At 39.6% G+C, this 15,551-nt stretch overlaps 4 protein-coding genes across 17 annotated transcripts in view; 2 read left to right on the top strand and 2 right to left on the bottom strand.

Annotated features, from left to right (window-relative positions):
- The first annotated feature begins 261 nt into the window (after nt 1-261).
- LOC116840811 (m-AAA protease-interacting protein 1, mitochondrial) lies at nt 262-1,529 on the top strand. Of its 2 annotated transcripts, XM_032808034.1 has the most exons (4): nt 262-373; nt 615-882; nt 952-1,150; nt 1,235-1,529. In XM_032808034.1, the coding sequence occupies exons 1-4, from the start codon at nt 348-350 to the stop codon at nt 1,438-1,440; spliced, it is 699 nt and encodes a 232-aa protein (XP_032663925.1). In that variant the 5' UTR covers nt 262-347; the 3' UTR covers nt 1,441-1,529. The 2 variants fall into 2 exon arrangements, with proteins under 2 accessions (XP_032663925.1, XP_032663924.1); XM_032808033.1 differs by lacking the exon at nt 262-373 and having other exon boundaries at nt 488-882.
- A 171-nt stretch (nt 1,530-1,700) lies between these two features.
- On the bottom strand, nt 1,701-5,575 carry LOC116840809 (mucosa-associated lymphoid tissue lymphoma translocation protein 1-like). Its single transcript, XM_032808017.1, has 11 exons — nt 4,689-5,575; nt 4,432-4,595; nt 4,053-4,239; nt 3,719-3,983; nt 3,561-3,653; nt 3,263-3,488; nt 2,989-3,172; nt 2,653-2,867; nt 2,330-2,428; nt 1,970-2,238; nt 1,701-1,853 (listed from the first exon to the last, which is right to left on the bottom strand). The coding sequence occupies exons 1-11, from the start codon at nt 4,823-4,825 to the stop codon at nt 1,749-1,751; spliced, it is 1,944 nt and encodes a 647-aa protein (XP_032663908.1). The 5' UTR covers nt 4,826-5,575; the 3' UTR covers nt 1,701-1,748.
- A 98-nt stretch (nt 5,576-5,673) lies between these two features.
- Nucleotides 5,674-15,551, top strand: part of LOC116840810 (CREB-regulated transcription coactivator 1-like) — a 43,955-nt gene continuing 34,077 nt past the window's right edge. For 8 of the 13 annotated variants that reach the window (XM_032808029.1, XM_032808022.1, XM_032808021.1 and 5 more), the window contains exons 1-2: nt 5,675-6,114; nt 8,490-8,738. In XM_032808029.1, coding sequence (XP_032663920.1) covers nt 6,001-6,114; nt 8,490-8,738 — 363 coding nt within the window. In that variant the 5' untranslated portion in view covers nt 5,675-6,000. Of the gene's footprint in view, nt 6,115-8,489; nt 8,739-15,551 lie in introns of all 13 variants that reach the window. The other 5 variants (XM_032808030.1, XM_032808019.1, XM_032808018.1 and 2 more) reach the window with 3 other exon arrangements.
- LOC116840812 (pheromone-binding protein-related protein 6-like) overlaps nt 13,222-15,551 on the bottom strand; it is a 2,762-nt gene continuing 432 nt past the window's right edge. Inside the window, exons 2-6 of the mRNA XM_032808035.1 lie at nt 15,304-15,388; nt 14,114-14,202; nt 13,928-14,030; nt 13,748-13,812; nt 13,222-13,585 (exon numbers count right to left, since the gene is read on the bottom strand). Coding sequence (XP_032663926.1) covers nt 13,568-13,585; nt 13,748-13,812; nt 13,928-14,030; nt 14,114-14,202; nt 15,304-15,388 — 360 coding nt within the window. The 3' untranslated portion in view covers nt 13,222-13,567. The remainder of the gene's footprint in view (nt 13,586-13,747; nt 13,813-13,927; nt 14,031-14,113; nt 14,203-15,303; nt 15,389-15,551) is intronic.

Below are 15,551 nucleotides of genomic sequence, written 5' to 3'. Positions count from 1 at the left end.
TATTTAAGATCGTGTCTTAAATACATATTTAAAAACATTTTAACTAATAAAATGATTCGTACGGATGTTATACATATCATATTATGGTTAAAAATATTTGAGAATTTATTTGAGAATTATTTAAGACAATTTTTAAATATAATAAGATACTATGAACAAGCCTTAGTGCGCACTCAGTGCACACTAGTGCAAGCAACCGAATTCGCTATAAGCCATTATGTATAAAAATGTCAAAAGTACAAGTAACGCGAACGAACTTCCGTATGGCAACTTTTTTGTATACTGAGCGATCTTTCTGTTGGCGCTAATTACAAACATCTTTAAGAATAATTACTGATCTATAAAATATGTTTCGCGAGAAACTACGCAAAATGTATATCTTTGCTTGATATCGGCACCAATGACGTATTATAGAAAATTTTACTTACATCTTAGAAGATACTATTGTGCGCATAGATAATCTCAATAATACTAAAAATAGGTTAGAAAATCAGCTCCGTGTTTGACGTCCACAGAAAAAGTTTGCGTTATCTTACACAAGTTACAATGCTAGTTTCGGTGATTAAAAGTATCCCATATAATTTCCGACGAGTCACAACATGTGTTATTTCTAGGAATAAAACAAAGATTAAAGTCGCACAATATTACGACGAGTCGAATCTATTATCTACTTCGTTTCCACATCTTGCTGCCTGTAGAATTTATAGTACTGAACGTGATTCTCAACCGCGGGTCACCTTACCTATGCTCGTAGAAGATGCTCGTGTACAGTTACCATCTGTTTTTGCTCCATTGAAACTTCTTTATTTGTCAACCTTTAAAATTTTTCCACACATAGATAAAGAGTTTGATGCACACGAGGTTGTCGAAGGAGCCAAATATGTATGATTTCTTACATCTGACTGAAAAGCATTGTTTACACTTTAATAAACACATTTATCGCAATTTTAGGCGTCAATAGTAATATCTAAGGCACTATCAAATAAGGACTTTGAATCATTACAAGGCCTTGTGACAGACGATATGATTGAAATCTTAAGTAGAAAGATTGAAACCTTCAGTCCTAATGAAAGACAACTGATTGAATTGAACAACGACAACATTATATTTTATGTTTTATCTGATATTACAGCTACTACAAGTTCAACTAGTAATACTTTTTAAATTAATGTTACAAAATATAATAGTCAAGAATATATTGAACATGTGTTTTCTCTTTCTCTCTCTTTCATAGGTAGTGAGCATTCCATTGAAATTGCAACAATGTGTCACTATATGCCAAGCAATATTGACAAAAGATCTAAAACACTTGGACCAGTATATATGGAATATGCTCTAGCAGCTAACCAACTAATATGTAATTATAAGTTTATTCGTAAATATGTAAATAATATTGGAGGTCCTTGGATTGCAACTTTTGTGAATCATTATACTGTCTAATATATAAACATATAAGTATTTCTGTTTATGTAAGTATATAAATATATTTGTAATATAGCTTCAAATAAAAGCCTGTACTGATCCCTTCAGTTCCTTGTCATTACTGAAAAATAATTGCAGGTTTTTCATATTCTAATATATACTATTTTGTATATTTTTAAATAGAAAATACCTTCTTAATATACATAAGTGCATATACATACATACATATACACTAATCTTTATGTAAAAATATCCATTTAAACAATATAAAGATATCATTTCTGTAAAAATATAAATCATTTATGTACACACACACACAATACATATTAGCTGTTGATACTTTCCAATATTAATGGAATATAATTTTTAATATGTAACAATGTAGCACCAATAGGAGTTCCATTTTTTGAAACAGATACAACCAAGGGTCCCTGTAAAAAATGTTTGAAAAAATATTAATATTAACATTATGTATATTATTATACATACTGTGTATACAGGATTATCGCGTATAAAACTTTCATATATATAGTACACCATATAGTACCTGACACATCTGTGGATTACATATCCAACATTCCTGCTTAGATGCAGTTTGAAACAAGTTATTTTGTTTTGTAGGCACAGAATTAAAAAAATTTACTTCTAAATCTTCTAGATTGCATACTGAAACCTTGATTATATTTAAATAAGGCTCCATAAATAATGAGATTGTAACTTTGGCTGAGATAGCAGCTTGTTTGAAGCTTATCTCAAAAGAATTCGTTGAGAAGGTTATTAATTTGTTTAGGATATTTAGAGCTGATGACGGATTTCCTGTAATAATGAAAATTATCGATACGTACACAATATGTATGAAATAAAAAGTTTGTAAGATTAGTAGCAAATGATACATGATATAAGTTACTTTTGTAAATTGCATCGGTGAGACGAAAAGGTTTGGTAATAGTTAACGCAAACATTGGTATTTGGTTACGTTCTGTTCCTTTCAACCAGGTATCTATGGCTACAATCACAAATTAGCAAAATTATTATTAAGAAAATACCTTAATATTTTAAGGCCTGTTCTTTGTAACTGCACTGCTGAATTAGTGCAATAAGTTAGAATGAGAAAACGTATATTTGTCGCACTTCAATATATTACATCAGTTCAGCAGTGCAGCTACAAAGAATAGAACTTTACAGAAAATATCTAAAGATAATGTACACCAATCTTTTTAAGTCTCTTACATTTTCCTACTTCTTCAAATACTTTTGTGATTGGGATATCTTTACTGATATATTTGCTTAGATGAGTCGCATACAATCCATACTTGCTGTTTATTCGTTCGTAACTAGGACGATGACTAGATGTGGAATATGCTTGTACTAAATTCCGTAGATTTTTCCTACTTTTAAATTCTTTAACTTTTGGTATTTCATTATGGATATCAGGATTACATTCTCTGAAACAATATTCTTTGATCAAATGCATTTGAATAGTTAAACATACTTAATTATTGATTTAATTTTATATTTAAATCTCCTTATAGTACATAAAAATAGGTAATAACTAAAAATTCTTACTTTGGTGGTACAGTTTGACACATATCCAATATTGTTACTAAAAGAGCAGGATCATTTTGTAAAAATGTAGCTAACAATTCACTCTCACAAATTGCATCTTTCCTTAAATAAGATTCTGGTGCATTAATAGCAAGCATGTAACTCTCTTGCATTTTAAAACCATGCCCAGCATAGTAGAATAATCCTATATTAACACAAACTTTCTGAGTTCACTATATTTTTACAAACATTATATTTGTAAATATACATGTATGTAATATTTGCAACTACTTACCATAAACGCCTTCTGTTAAAAATTCACCAAACATTTTTATAGCTTTTCTCATCTGTTCGGAAGATAAATTCATAAAGCAGATCACTTTAAAACCAATTTCCTTTAACAGATTACCAATTTTAGCAGCATCATTTTTGGGTGTCTTCAAACATTTATGATACTCATAATCATTATTTGCAATAATTAAAGCTATTTTTGCAATTGCCTTTTGACGAGGTAGATCCATCTACATATATTAATATGAATTAATATCTGATAAAGCAGTATGTATAAATTATTATGTGATTCCAGTTCTTACCAGTATATGACATCTTTGAGTAACAACTTCACTGACACTGTTAGTTATGTAGCAATAATACTTTCCTTCATATTTAGAATTAAATTGTTTTATCTAAAACATGAAATATTTTTGTGTGTGAAATATAGTTTATTAATATTAATTTTATATATACTTACATGTAATACATTGGATATTTCTCCTTCTAATCTTGTATTGTCTCGGAACCATTGATAATGTGGTTCAGGATGGCTGTGCACTGTACAACTAATTGTGAAATCTTCTCCTTCTTTAATCTCTAAAAGGGTTGGTGGTTGTTGTTGTATCACTACAGGTACTGGAGATATATTAACAAACACTGATTTAGTTAATAATACAGAAATTATACTTTCATCATTAGTCATTTGTGAGACTTTACACTTGTATTCTCCAACTTGACTGGAACTATAACAGATTTTGTGCAATAATTAATTTGTTGCATTGTATTTGTATGTTCAAACATGATATTTTTACCTAGTTAAGATAATATCAAGTTCATGGCTTTGCTGTTCTTGTAACTCAATGTTGTTATGATACCATTTATAAGTTGGTAATGGTATGCCATTAGCTTTACAAGAAAGACATAGGTGTTTGCCAAAAGATAGTTCTAACGTATTACATTCCATATCATCAGATGGATGTTTGATAATTGTTAATGGCTCTAACAAAGAATAAAAGATACTATTAAAAACATAATTAAGTTTTTTTTATTATGTATGTATGTACAAATAAATAAAAGAGATAGCTCAAAAAATATTTGAATATAAATTTGAATATAAGTGAAACTGACAGTTTTGAAATGTTACATGTATAATTATTTCTATTTAAACAAAAACAAATATATATGTATTACCTGGATGATATAAAACTGATAGAACATTAATAAGTTCACAGTCTTTAAGTAATGTACATAATATACCAATTGTACACATTTTTACATTTAACTCAAACAACAGATTATCCGCTGGTGTTTTTGTAGAATCGGTGTTTTGTTGTAACGATTGTAGCCATGAGTTACTGTGATAGAATAGAGAAAATAATTAAAAATAATTTCTTATTAATTAATGTTTATAACAGTAATCTGGATTATCTCAGGATAATCATTTTTACCATGGATATCCAAGTTGTTCAGCTAAGTGGCAGGCCAGTACTTTCCAATTTGATTTTTTATTTAATTCATAGATCAATTCCTTGTATACAGGTAGTGGGATATGTTCCAAGTACATATCTTCGTCAAATCTTGCCATTCTTAATATTCTTATTTCTTCCACTTTTACACAATGAGTAATAAAATTACAATTTTATCGGAGTTGCATGTGATTTACTGCACAGTTAACGAGTTAACACTCGTTCTAACACTGAATCATTCTCGATAAAAGAAGGAAATAGAAGGAGGAAATAAAAGAAGGAAAATTTTTGTTGAGATGTTTCAGGGAAAATAACACATTTATTTTAATCCTTATTTCCAAGATTCATTCTCTCTCAATCTCTCTCTCTTTCCTTTGCCGACGGAAATGTAGAAATATTTCACAAAATAATAACTCGATGTATTAATGGAAACTTATAATCATATTTAATTTTATTCACTTCGTAATATTATATATGCATATAGGCCATCGCGTATACAGACAAACGTAGAAGCATTATGAGCTTTTTTTTGCGACAGTTTAGTCCAACATTACATTACTGCACAAGCTTATCGGGCACGCTAATTGGCTATCGGATAAAATATGAAATGAATGAAGAATAGTAGATCAGAGTCATCCGACTAGAAACTTCACACATTCATAGACTTATAAAGACGAATTCATACGGCGCGTAATGATCGCGCGCAGAGGAATCGACCAATCACGTGTATACAACTTGGAGAATGCTGCGTTTTCACGCAATCGCAATACACGCGCGTCAGGAAATTTTACAGCGACCTCTTGCGACGAGCTCCAATAAAAATCAATCGCAGCGCGCTCGTCTTTGACAGAATCGTCAGTTGTCTATTGCGGATGCGACCGCAAGTTAGCGGGATACCGCGCGACCAATCGCACTACGAAATGCGGATCCTGCGCAATGCGCATGGCGCGCTGCGCCGCATGATCTTGCGTATCAGTGTTCGCCAGTGCCATCCAGGAGGCACATAGTGAGCGGGTTACGGGATTATAGCGCGATTACTGGCCGTACGATTCCGCCGAACAGCGGTGCGTCGTCCGTCGGGACGACGACGACGACGACGACGACGACGACGAACGGAGGGAAAGAGAGAAGCCGCAAGGGGGCAGAGTGCCGACGACGACGGAGGTGGTTGGTGGTGTTGGTGATCGTGCTCCCGCTGGTGGTAGTTGGTGGTGGTGGTGGTGGCGGTGGGTGCTCCCCGGGTTCCGCGCGCGCGAGAGAGAGAGTGTCCGCGAAAAACTAGTGTCGAGCCATCATGGCGAACCCACGGAAATTCAGTGAAAAGATTGCGCTGCTAAACCAGAAACAGGCGCAAGAGACGGCGGCGTTCGAGGCGATCATGCGGGAGGTTTCGGACGTCACGAGCAGGGTAAGTGGAAATATTCTCTAGTGAGTTCCCCGTGGCGTGGGAGGGTCGTGTGCCGTGTGTCGTGCCGTGACCCGTCGTGCACCTCCCTCGCGCGGCTCAGATGTTAGAACGTAAACAACGAGTGTCCCCTCTGCCTCTCCTACCTTCCCCCGCGCCGAGCCGTTCTTCGTCTAATTCCTATCTCTTTTCCCGTTGCACTTACAACGTACGCGCGGATATGTAGTGTATGTTATGTGTTTCGTTGTCATATGTGCGTGTGTGTGCGTGCGTGCGTGCGTCTATGTGTGTGTGTGTGCGCGCGTACAATCAGGTTGCTTCGCGAGCGTGTATATGCGATGCAAGTGCATCCGCGCGCGCGCGCGTGAATGTGTGTGTGTGTTGTGTGTGTGTGTGTGTGTGTGCCGCGAGCGACGTATACACGACGCGCTGCGATGTGTGTTGCGTGTGTACGCTCGCGACGCGCGAAAGCGCGAGTATTTTGATTGCGAGAGCGCGATCGCGCGACGTGCTCGCGTCTTTCGCGCTTCCACAGAGCGAGAAGGAGCATGTTTGACCCGCAACTCGCAGCGTGCGAGCGCAATGATGCGACGACGCGCAGCTGAATGGTCGCTCGAAACGCGTATCACGATCGCACGATAAATTGGTCTCTCTACGCGGCGCCTACTCGCTCGGCGCGGATGCCGTTTGAAATTCGCGTCCGTCAAGACGCGTCGAGCCATGTTCGTTCGCACGACCCGCGCTGTTCGTTCGATTTGGACCATTAATTGTCCACCTTCCACAATTAATCGGAGCACCGAGTTAGTGTCTTTTAGTTCCCGTGCGGGAACAATTTACTCCCGGACGTCAGAAAAGTCAGACGCGTCCTTCCTCGCCTACAATCTCGACGAACGGCTTGACGTTCGATACGTTTCGATTCGTTTCGATACGCGCGTAAACATCCCACTCGCATTGGTAGCGGTAGCGCCGGCCCCTCCAAGTATTTTCAATGGGAGCGCCGGCGAGAGGTTGGGTCGATGCATTCGGCGTCCTCGAGAATGATGCCACCTCCGCGTGCGCCGCGCGGTTAAATAAAAACTATGTGCCGGCGAGCGTTCTCCGTTCGCGCCAAAACGGACAAGTGACATTCGCGGAGACGTAGCACGAAATTATTACGGCAAGTCGTCTTGGGGCAATTCACGTGAAAATTCGTTATCTATGCGTGACGTAAACACGCGTGCAAGACATGGAGATAAAGACGTCTCGAGTAAAAACGCGAACGTAAACTCAGCTGTCAACCACTACCTGTCAACCGTCGTATCGTTCAAGTGTCAGCTGATGACCTCTAAACTGTCGATCATCCCTACCGAAAACAAGTTCCGTTAGGTTTCACGTTATTCCGCGAAAAGTTTCGTGAGCGCGTCGTCAAGCCAAATTTGTTCATAGTCGGAACGCGCGGTACCGTTCGAAAGGCGATCGGAGAACGGAATCCAGGCATCGGCTGAGGAGATAAGAACCTGTTTATCGCGCGGTCCATAAGCGCGTCGATACTGCGCCGCGAGACGTAGAATTACGGAGTTAATCAGACGAAACCTCGAACAATCAATCGGCCGCGCGAACAAACGAGACTCGATTCGAAACGCGAGACTGCGACCGTAACGCGTAATCATCGGCGATAATCAGCGTCGAAATTGAACGTGTTGCGAAATTGTCGCGAAGGCGAAAAGAGAAACGCGAGAAATCGACGACGCAGTCACGCACTCGAAAGCGATAGAAACGAAAATATCCCGAATTCTTCGTCACTGAATGGACAATCGATCCGAATACGTTTTCAAAGCCTGGGCCCTTCCATCTGGGAGCTTCCATTTGTTATTCGAGTGTTTGGAAAATTCGGACGATGATGATGATTATCATCATCGTTATCCCAATTCATGCCGGTCGCGATGGAACGGAGATTCTACTCCGACGATACCGAGCACAAATACAAAGTACAAAACGCAAAATACAAAGAAGGAACTCTCGATAAATATGGAAATCGTAGAGGACGACTTGATCGATTTGAGAACGGGCGCACGGACAAAGTTCGTGCAAAAATGATATCCGATGGCGACGACTAAGCGTCGGAGACGCGCCGATCCGACCAACGGCACCGGCGGCTAGAGATTAAGGGGCCTACATTGTAACTTTCAACGACAGAGTGCCGTTATCGTTTACGTTGTCGTTGCGCAGCTGATATATATCAGAAGAGCTACGCAACAACTCACAACATTACGATAACAACACTGTAGTTGAGGGTTATAGAATGGGGCCCTAAGTAGAAAAAGAGCGCTTGCGATTGCAACGTGCGTGTACGAGACAGACGATGGCCATGGTTGGTTGTCAATGACGGACTTGCACAGGTGGCCTCGGCGAGCAGCTCGGTGGGTGCTAGTCCCACGGGATCCGGCGTACCGGAGACCCCGCTGTCCGTCAAGAGTGCCGGCGCCAGTCCACCGCAGTCCAGCGGCAAACATCTGCACATTAACCTGGGAAATCAGTTCAGGGCGGGCGGCTCGCTGCCGAACGTTAACAACAATGCGAATTGCGGCGGCGACGCGAAAGAGCACTCCTCGCCGCATACCGGCGCGATCCACTCGATCGACCTTAAGGTACTGCTCGCTCTCTCTCTCTCTCTCTCTCTCTCTTTCTCTCTTTCTCTCTCTCTCACACACTCTCTCACTCTCTATCTCTATCCATGCCAGAAAGAAGTTATCCTCCTTCCTTTTATTATGGTTGTTGTTGTTGTTATTGTTACCCTTACGCCTTGTTGTCGTTCACGAACGTTTTGCATCCAACCCACGGAACACCCTATTCTTGTTTCACGGAGAAAAATTCTTCCGAGTCGTTACTCCAGCCGTCTCGAATTTATTCGGCGAAGAGAGACTATTCGCTCCGCGTACTCGTCAATCGACTTGTGCCACTCGTGTGTAGAGATGTAAAATTATCGTCAGATTTTCAAAGTGATTATTCACGATAAAATTACGGTAATTTATTGGCAATTTTGATAAAACTCGTTGCTCTTGATAATTTCACAAGTAGGCTGTACTTCGTGTTTTTAGCATTAATGCAAATGAGATAAAACATTTTTCTTATATTCTCATGAAATATACAAATGATAATCTCTGAAGTGTCTTCCAGACAAAAAAAAAAGACTTTACTCGAGAGAGTGTTAAAGTTTCCATTTCTTAAAATATTACTACAAAATTACTTAAAATTTTTATTTTTATATGTCATAGTCTATAGTTACTGAGACAGCAATTGTTAATAAATCAAAATGCTGCAAGCTGTAAAGTATGATAGTATAAGAAATGCAGATTAAGACTGTACTTGTCACATCTTTTGTTTTGAAAATCCTGATAAAAAAAATATTTTTAGAATTTCTCTAATTACTATGTATTTCTAGTTTCCTAATTGCTATATATAATATATTAATATACAGTATGAAAATATTTTATGGAAAATATTAAACAAAGTTTACTTATCTTAGATCCGTATTAATAATCATTACTTGAAACTTGTGCCACTTAAGATACTCACGTGAGGTGAGTTTATCTCAGGTGAGGTTATCTGAATCTAGAACTGGAGATCTGAATTTCTTATTTAAGTTATATGATATATGCAACATTATATTTTGCGCGGTTCAATTGAAAAACACATCTAACTCTAAATTCAAATCTAAGTATCTCGCTTGAGGCAAATTTCAAATAATGACTATTAATACAAGTATTAAATGTGTGCTCCTTTTGAATTTTGCATCAACATTTTTTAATTTTTGTAATATCTTTCTAAATTACCAGTTTTTCAAAATTGTCGTCTAAATTGCCGTAATTTATTGAGCAAGTTATCGTCATTTTCATCTCTACTTGTGCGTATTAACGATCGATTAATAACTAACATCATCCGACAACATATCAATTTGTGGAAATTAATAATTTTCAACGTGCCGCCGGACAAAGGCATTGAACATTTCATGACGCTACGGATGTGAACGTGTCAAAGTCTCGAAATTTACATCAGGCGATTTTGCGGCAAAGTCGTGGCGCAGTGTATCCAATTATCTCGGTTCATTTCGATTGAGGCGATTTGCGTTGTTAATTGACCGCGGGAGAACTCTCTCCCCCGAATGCTGTTCGCGAGTGATCTTTTTTTATCGAAAGCAGCGGGCACCACAGACGTCATTCTGCGGCGATAACTCCCGCCTGTGTGTTCCGAAGTCGAAATTCACAATCTTCCGTTACCGCGCGCGTTCCGTCCTGAATGAAGGAGAGCCTCCTCTTCGTGACGGCACAAGATGAAAGACTTTTCTCCGTGTCCTCAAGGGTCGTTTCGCACCGCAAGCGCACCTCACAATCGCTTTGTTTCGCGCCAGGTTTCAGCGCGATTCATCTTACCGGGGTGAACGCACGAGAGATCTGTCTCGGTTATAATGCGGCACAATGGAAGACTGCGCCGTTAGCTTCATTAACACACGAAAATTAGTGGCCAATGGAAGTCGGCGTGCCGTCGTCGGCGCGGATCATCACGTTGCCGAATGCAGCGTGCGGCATGCTGCACGAGCGCTAGATCGACTGATGCCGATTGTAGTAGCGATTGAGTTGTCCTTCTGTAGCGGTTTTCTTCCCGTCCTATTTCTTTGTTCGCTGCAGTATCCCCGCACAGCGATGCGATTGCATGCTATGCGCGCAATGACACGAATTAAAGCGGCTCCCAGTTGCACTGAATGTCATGTAGTTGCACAGTGTCGCGGTTATTCTAAGCGTAGCAATTAAATTAACATGCAGCCCGCGATTACGTGAGGTGCCGTACACAGACGGAATAGTGTACGTGCGTTTCCAACGCGATCGTTTCCAATCGTGTGAAATAAAACAAAAAAAAAGGAAAATAGAGAGAGAAAGACTTGAATGAACGAGGATTTTGTTCAGCGTTGAACTCGGCAATCCTCCGGATATCACGTGCGCGAGTCCGCGTAGTCGCGGATATGAGATTCTGATCGATTTAAGTCGGACGGCATATTACTCAGCATGACCGAGGAGGTGTACTTCTCGTTCCCTTTTCATTACCTTTACACGCAATATCGAGACGTTAATTTGTGTGAAGCTCCAGCGCCGTAACCGCGCGCGGCGCTCTCTGAAATATCGAATTTCACGTACTCCCTGTGAAATTCGATGTCGCGATGCCGGTGAAACATTTTAATCCCTAAACAGTTTAGGAGGTATTGCACTCGGAGGCCGGTCGCGCCTTTAAGGTAGTACATGCATAAAATAAATTATCCAAAAATTCGTTGAAATTTACACTATATATATATATAGATTTAAATATTATCTAATTATTGGTGCAATTGGAAATAGATTGACCATGCGAAAGCTGAGATAACGAAAGTTAAAGTTAGCACTTTTGATCGCAGATACGAAAATGGCTTCCGATAAAATATTTCCAATTCTGGTGATCAAACTACATCCAAGAGTTTTATGAAAAACTGTAGTAATATTCAAGACTAATGTACGGATATAATACAAAAATATCAAAATTTTTGACCATGTAGTTTTAAAGATATCGACGTCTAAATATCTTCATCTATAGTATTATTGTAAGTACGAAAAGTTTTGGCATGAAGTGTGGCAACAGCGCATATGTTAGTATGCGTTCGTTGGGACGCGTCATTGTTTTTTGTGTGTGTGTGTGTGTGTGTGTGTGTGTGTGTGTGTGTGTGTGTGTGTGTGTGTGTGTGTGTGTGTGTGTGTAGTAGGGACAGTCTCAATCAAACATTTGCACACGTAACCCAGGAGGAACTTTTGCTCTCTACTTTTTTATAGTACTGTCGCGGCGTTAGTACTACCTTAAAGCGCGTTTATCACGCTTTACTGCCGAATATATTAAAAAAAAGGGGGAAGAAAAACAAGAAAAAGCAGGAAAACGCATTTGACTACACATGACGCATGATAACTGCGCGCTTTAAAATCGCTGGCCGTTGAATCTCTTAACATAAATCGTTCCAAAGTTAGAGCGCGTTTTTAGCAATATCCTGCTTCAATAAAAACCTCGCGATTTCGGAATTCACAGACAGACAGTACGAAATTCTATATTCTTCTTGTTCTTATTGTCTATGTCCCGAAAAATATCATGTTTACGCGATGTATTGGCATAAGTCGATATCTCGATATTATATGTGTTAGGGAAAAGATATTCGGAGTCAACAAAGGATACTCGGTTGTTGTTTGCGGCCCCGATTTGACGCATGTGCATAAAATTATCGGCATTTAATCAAGAACGAGGAGCCGTCCCAGTAAAAACTGGCTTTATTTTCCACGTAGAGAAAATATCTTAATGGGAATACGACCGAGCCCAGTCATTAATGATTCCCCGAAGTATTCTGAGTTTCCTCCCGAGGGGTTCACTGCGTAACGCGAACGAAAGTCGCGAAATCGCAACTTGCTCAGTTGAGGATTTCGCAAAGTTTTAACGAATGTAAATTGACCGTCCAGCCGCCGAGTGGTCCGCTCCAAGCTTGTAATATATAATGAACTTTTTAGCGAGATAATTCGAGATTTATATACACGGGAACATCTGCCGTTTTCTCTCTCTCTCTCTCTCTCTCTCTCTCTCTCTCTCTCTCTCGCGTCCTCGCGTGATAGCGCCGCGTGGCGAATTTCGCGAAATAAGTCCCGCATAGTTCCGGCGCGACTTTAAAGCCGAGAGCGAGATGCGCCCCTTGCATTTTACCAGTTGCGCGCGCGCGAACTGTAACATTAATTAAATTTCTTGGTCAAAGTTTCCTCGCTCCCCGCTGAGCGGCCGTCGGGAAAATTATGCAATATTACTCTCGACGAAGATATCTAACGAAGACATTACGCAATGTTCTTTTTCCTCGTAAGTACCGCCAGTTGTACGTATCTCTGATTTCATGATTAGTAGTAATAATTGGGTATTACTGTCGCGCGTAAACAAGTAATTATCGTAGACTCGCAAAACTCGCGAACTCACGGCGGGTTTTACACTCATCGCCCCTCCCCCCTTTCCTTGCCTCATCCCTGACAAACCCTATGCGGTTTTGCAAAAGTGAGAGAAGTTAAATGGTATGAGAATCAAAAGCGATTAAAGTCAAAAAAATTATTTAATCAAACACGCGGACGCACACGCATTAGTTGTTCAGATTCTAACACGGTTTCTCTCAATGCATCTTTATAATTTGTCTAATATTTCACATCTCTTGTAACAATTTTGTTCTCACTTTAAAGCTCACAACACGTGCACTCGTCGTAATTAATCGCTATTGTTATAATTCAAGTGACATTTCTCGGGGTTTCTCGTTTTAATTTGAATTTCTTCGCTACTGCTTCGTTTTTCCTCCGATTCGCTTCGGATCGTAACGTTGTGCGCGAAATATTCCGGAGAACGTCGGCACTCTCGGTCGTGAAACGCGCTCCATCCGTGCGTCGAATTAAACCATGAACCACAGCTGCAACGTGATACGATTAGGGTGTATTATTCGCGAAGGGAGAAAGCACCGAAAGGCACGAGTTTTATCCGACTGGTGTCGCGCATGAGACATGCATCACCGCGTGTTTCGCGATCTTCGATAAGAATTGTCGAACTCGACATGAAAATTAGATGTACTTACTTCCGGCACCGTTGCTTGGACGCATTTTGCTATGTTGTATATCTTCTCGCACGGATCCGCGCCGTCTGGAACATCGATCGATCGGTTGGGTCAGAGAACAGGAAGCGACTCGTTCGCGAAATACGAGATAACAATGTCGAGTTTGCCGCGAGAAGGCGGTTTCGCGTTCGATTTACTTGCCTTGCTTGGCGCATTTGTTCAAGATCTTGGTGCCTATCTCCACATATTGTTCGGGCAAGACGCTAATCAGCATGTCGGTCTCTAGATCACCTTCTTCGTCAACCTGTGTCGTAGTTCTCGTGAATTTCGCGTTTGACTTGCCGAGCAAAGAGCGTAAAAAGAAACGTGTTTAAGGAATTAAATTACCAGACTGAACGCGTCGAGGAGGCAATTCATGTAGCATGTTATCGAACGATCGTCCGACAGCTGTCCATCATTAACCTGGTCGATAAGGGCTGCGGAATTAGAATGAAATTAGAACGTCCGACCATAGAAGGAGGAGGCGGGACGCCGTGCGTTCGAGATCTGCGTATCTTTTCGTTCCAGAGAGAGAAAAATATCGAGAGCGCGGTCTTGCTAGGCCGGGACTCGAACCCGGGTTTTTCGCTTGCCGGGCGACTGCTCTAAAATCACTGCACTATTAAATCCGTAGTGTCAAATTATACTCAATTTGAGTTATTTTTAACCATTCCTACACTGAGAAAAAAATTTACTAAATTTAAAAAAACGTTTGTTTGGATAGTACTGTAAAGATATTTGTTTAAATTAAATAATGATTTTCTAAAATTAAAGAAACAAATTTATATTTAAAACTTCTTTATTTAATTTTAGAAAATAATTACTTAATTTTAAAAAAATATCTTCATAGTACTATCCAAACAAACGTTTTTTGAAATTTAGTAAATTTTTTTCTCAGTGTATAAGTCGCCATTGCTCCTACTAAATATGTCGTTAATTTAACTAATGTAATGGAGTTAAATAATTTAACTTAAGAAATGTATTAAATTTGACTAAAATTTAGTTAATTTTTATTATGTGCATACGTTAATGTAACCTTTGTTTTAGTAAAAAATGACTTAATATTGTATTTTAAATGGGTTAATTAGATGTGGTTGTTTTTTTAAACACATGTTTTGTGTTAAAATAGTAAATTTTGACACACATGATAGTTAAAAATAACTAAATATTATTTAACTCAAGAAATTGGTTTAAATTTGATCCTCCAATATTTAACAGTGTGAGCTACCTGACGCTCCACGCTCACGACACTCTCCTCTCCCTAGATAACGCTCAGAGATGCCGTTCGGAAGTGGGCGCGACAATACGGTAATTCCGACACAGAAGATCCTAGAGTACCTTTCTGTTCGGAGAGATACGTTTGCACAGAGATTTCTCGTTAAGCTCACTACTGTCGAATTAGCGCCAAGAGCGTCGAGTTATCCGAGCGAATCGATCGTCCCCGCAGGATCATTGGCCGAGCACGCGAATATCTAACCGCGCGTAATTCTGTCGCGAGGAAGCGAAGCGAAGAGAAAGAAACAGGGAGGGAAACTCACCTTGACTCGTGCCGTGTTCAGCCATGCACCGTTCCTTGTCGCCTTGAACCATCTCCAACATTTCCGCGGGTATCCAGTCGGGCGGCTGCACAAAATCAGAATTTATTACGCGTGCGAAAAGCCTCGCGCGTAAAACTAGACTTTAAGCACTATTCGATAAATCGCGCGCGAATCGCTGCACATCACTAGCCGTGTGTGTGTGTGTGTGTGTATGTATATATATTATATATATATATATATATATATAT

The sequence above is a fragment of the Odontomachus brunneus genome, unplaced genomic scaffold (genome assembly GCF_010583005.1).
Source record: "Odontomachus brunneus isolate Ranch 3 - 2012 unplaced genomic scaffold, Obru_v1 Obru_scaffold_012, whole genome shotgun sequence".
Taxonomy (NCBI): Eukaryota; Metazoa; Arthropoda; class Insecta; order Hymenoptera; family Formicidae; genus Odontomachus; species Odontomachus brunneus.
The sequence above is the reverse complement of the archived record's forward strand: the minus strand, read 5'-3'. Positions and strand labels throughout refer to the sequence as shown.

Coding starts and splice junctions, on each gene's coding strand:
- LOC116840811 (XM_032808033.1), top strand. CDS start 547: ATGCTAGTTTCGGTGATTAAAAGTATCCCATATAATTTCCGACGAGTC. Junction 883..951: donor TTGTCGAAGGAGCCAAATAT/GTATGATTTCTT, acceptor TCGCAATTTTAG/GCGTCAATAGTAATATCTAA. Junction 1,151..1,234: donor AGCTACTACAAGTTCAACTA/GTAATACTTTTT, acceptor TCTCTTTCATAG/GTAGTGAGCATTCCATTGAA.
- LOC116840809 (XM_032808017.1), bottom strand. CDS start 4,825: ATGGCAAGATTTGACGAAGATATGTACTTGGAACATATCCCACTACCT. Junction 3,173..3,262: donor TTTAACAGAAGGCGTTTATG/GTAAGTAGTTGC, acceptor GTGTTAATATAG/GATTATTCTACTATGCTGGG. Junction 2,239..2,329: donor CACCGATGCAATTTACAAAA/GTAACTTATATC, acceptor TCATTATTACAG/GAAATCCGTCATCAGCTCTA.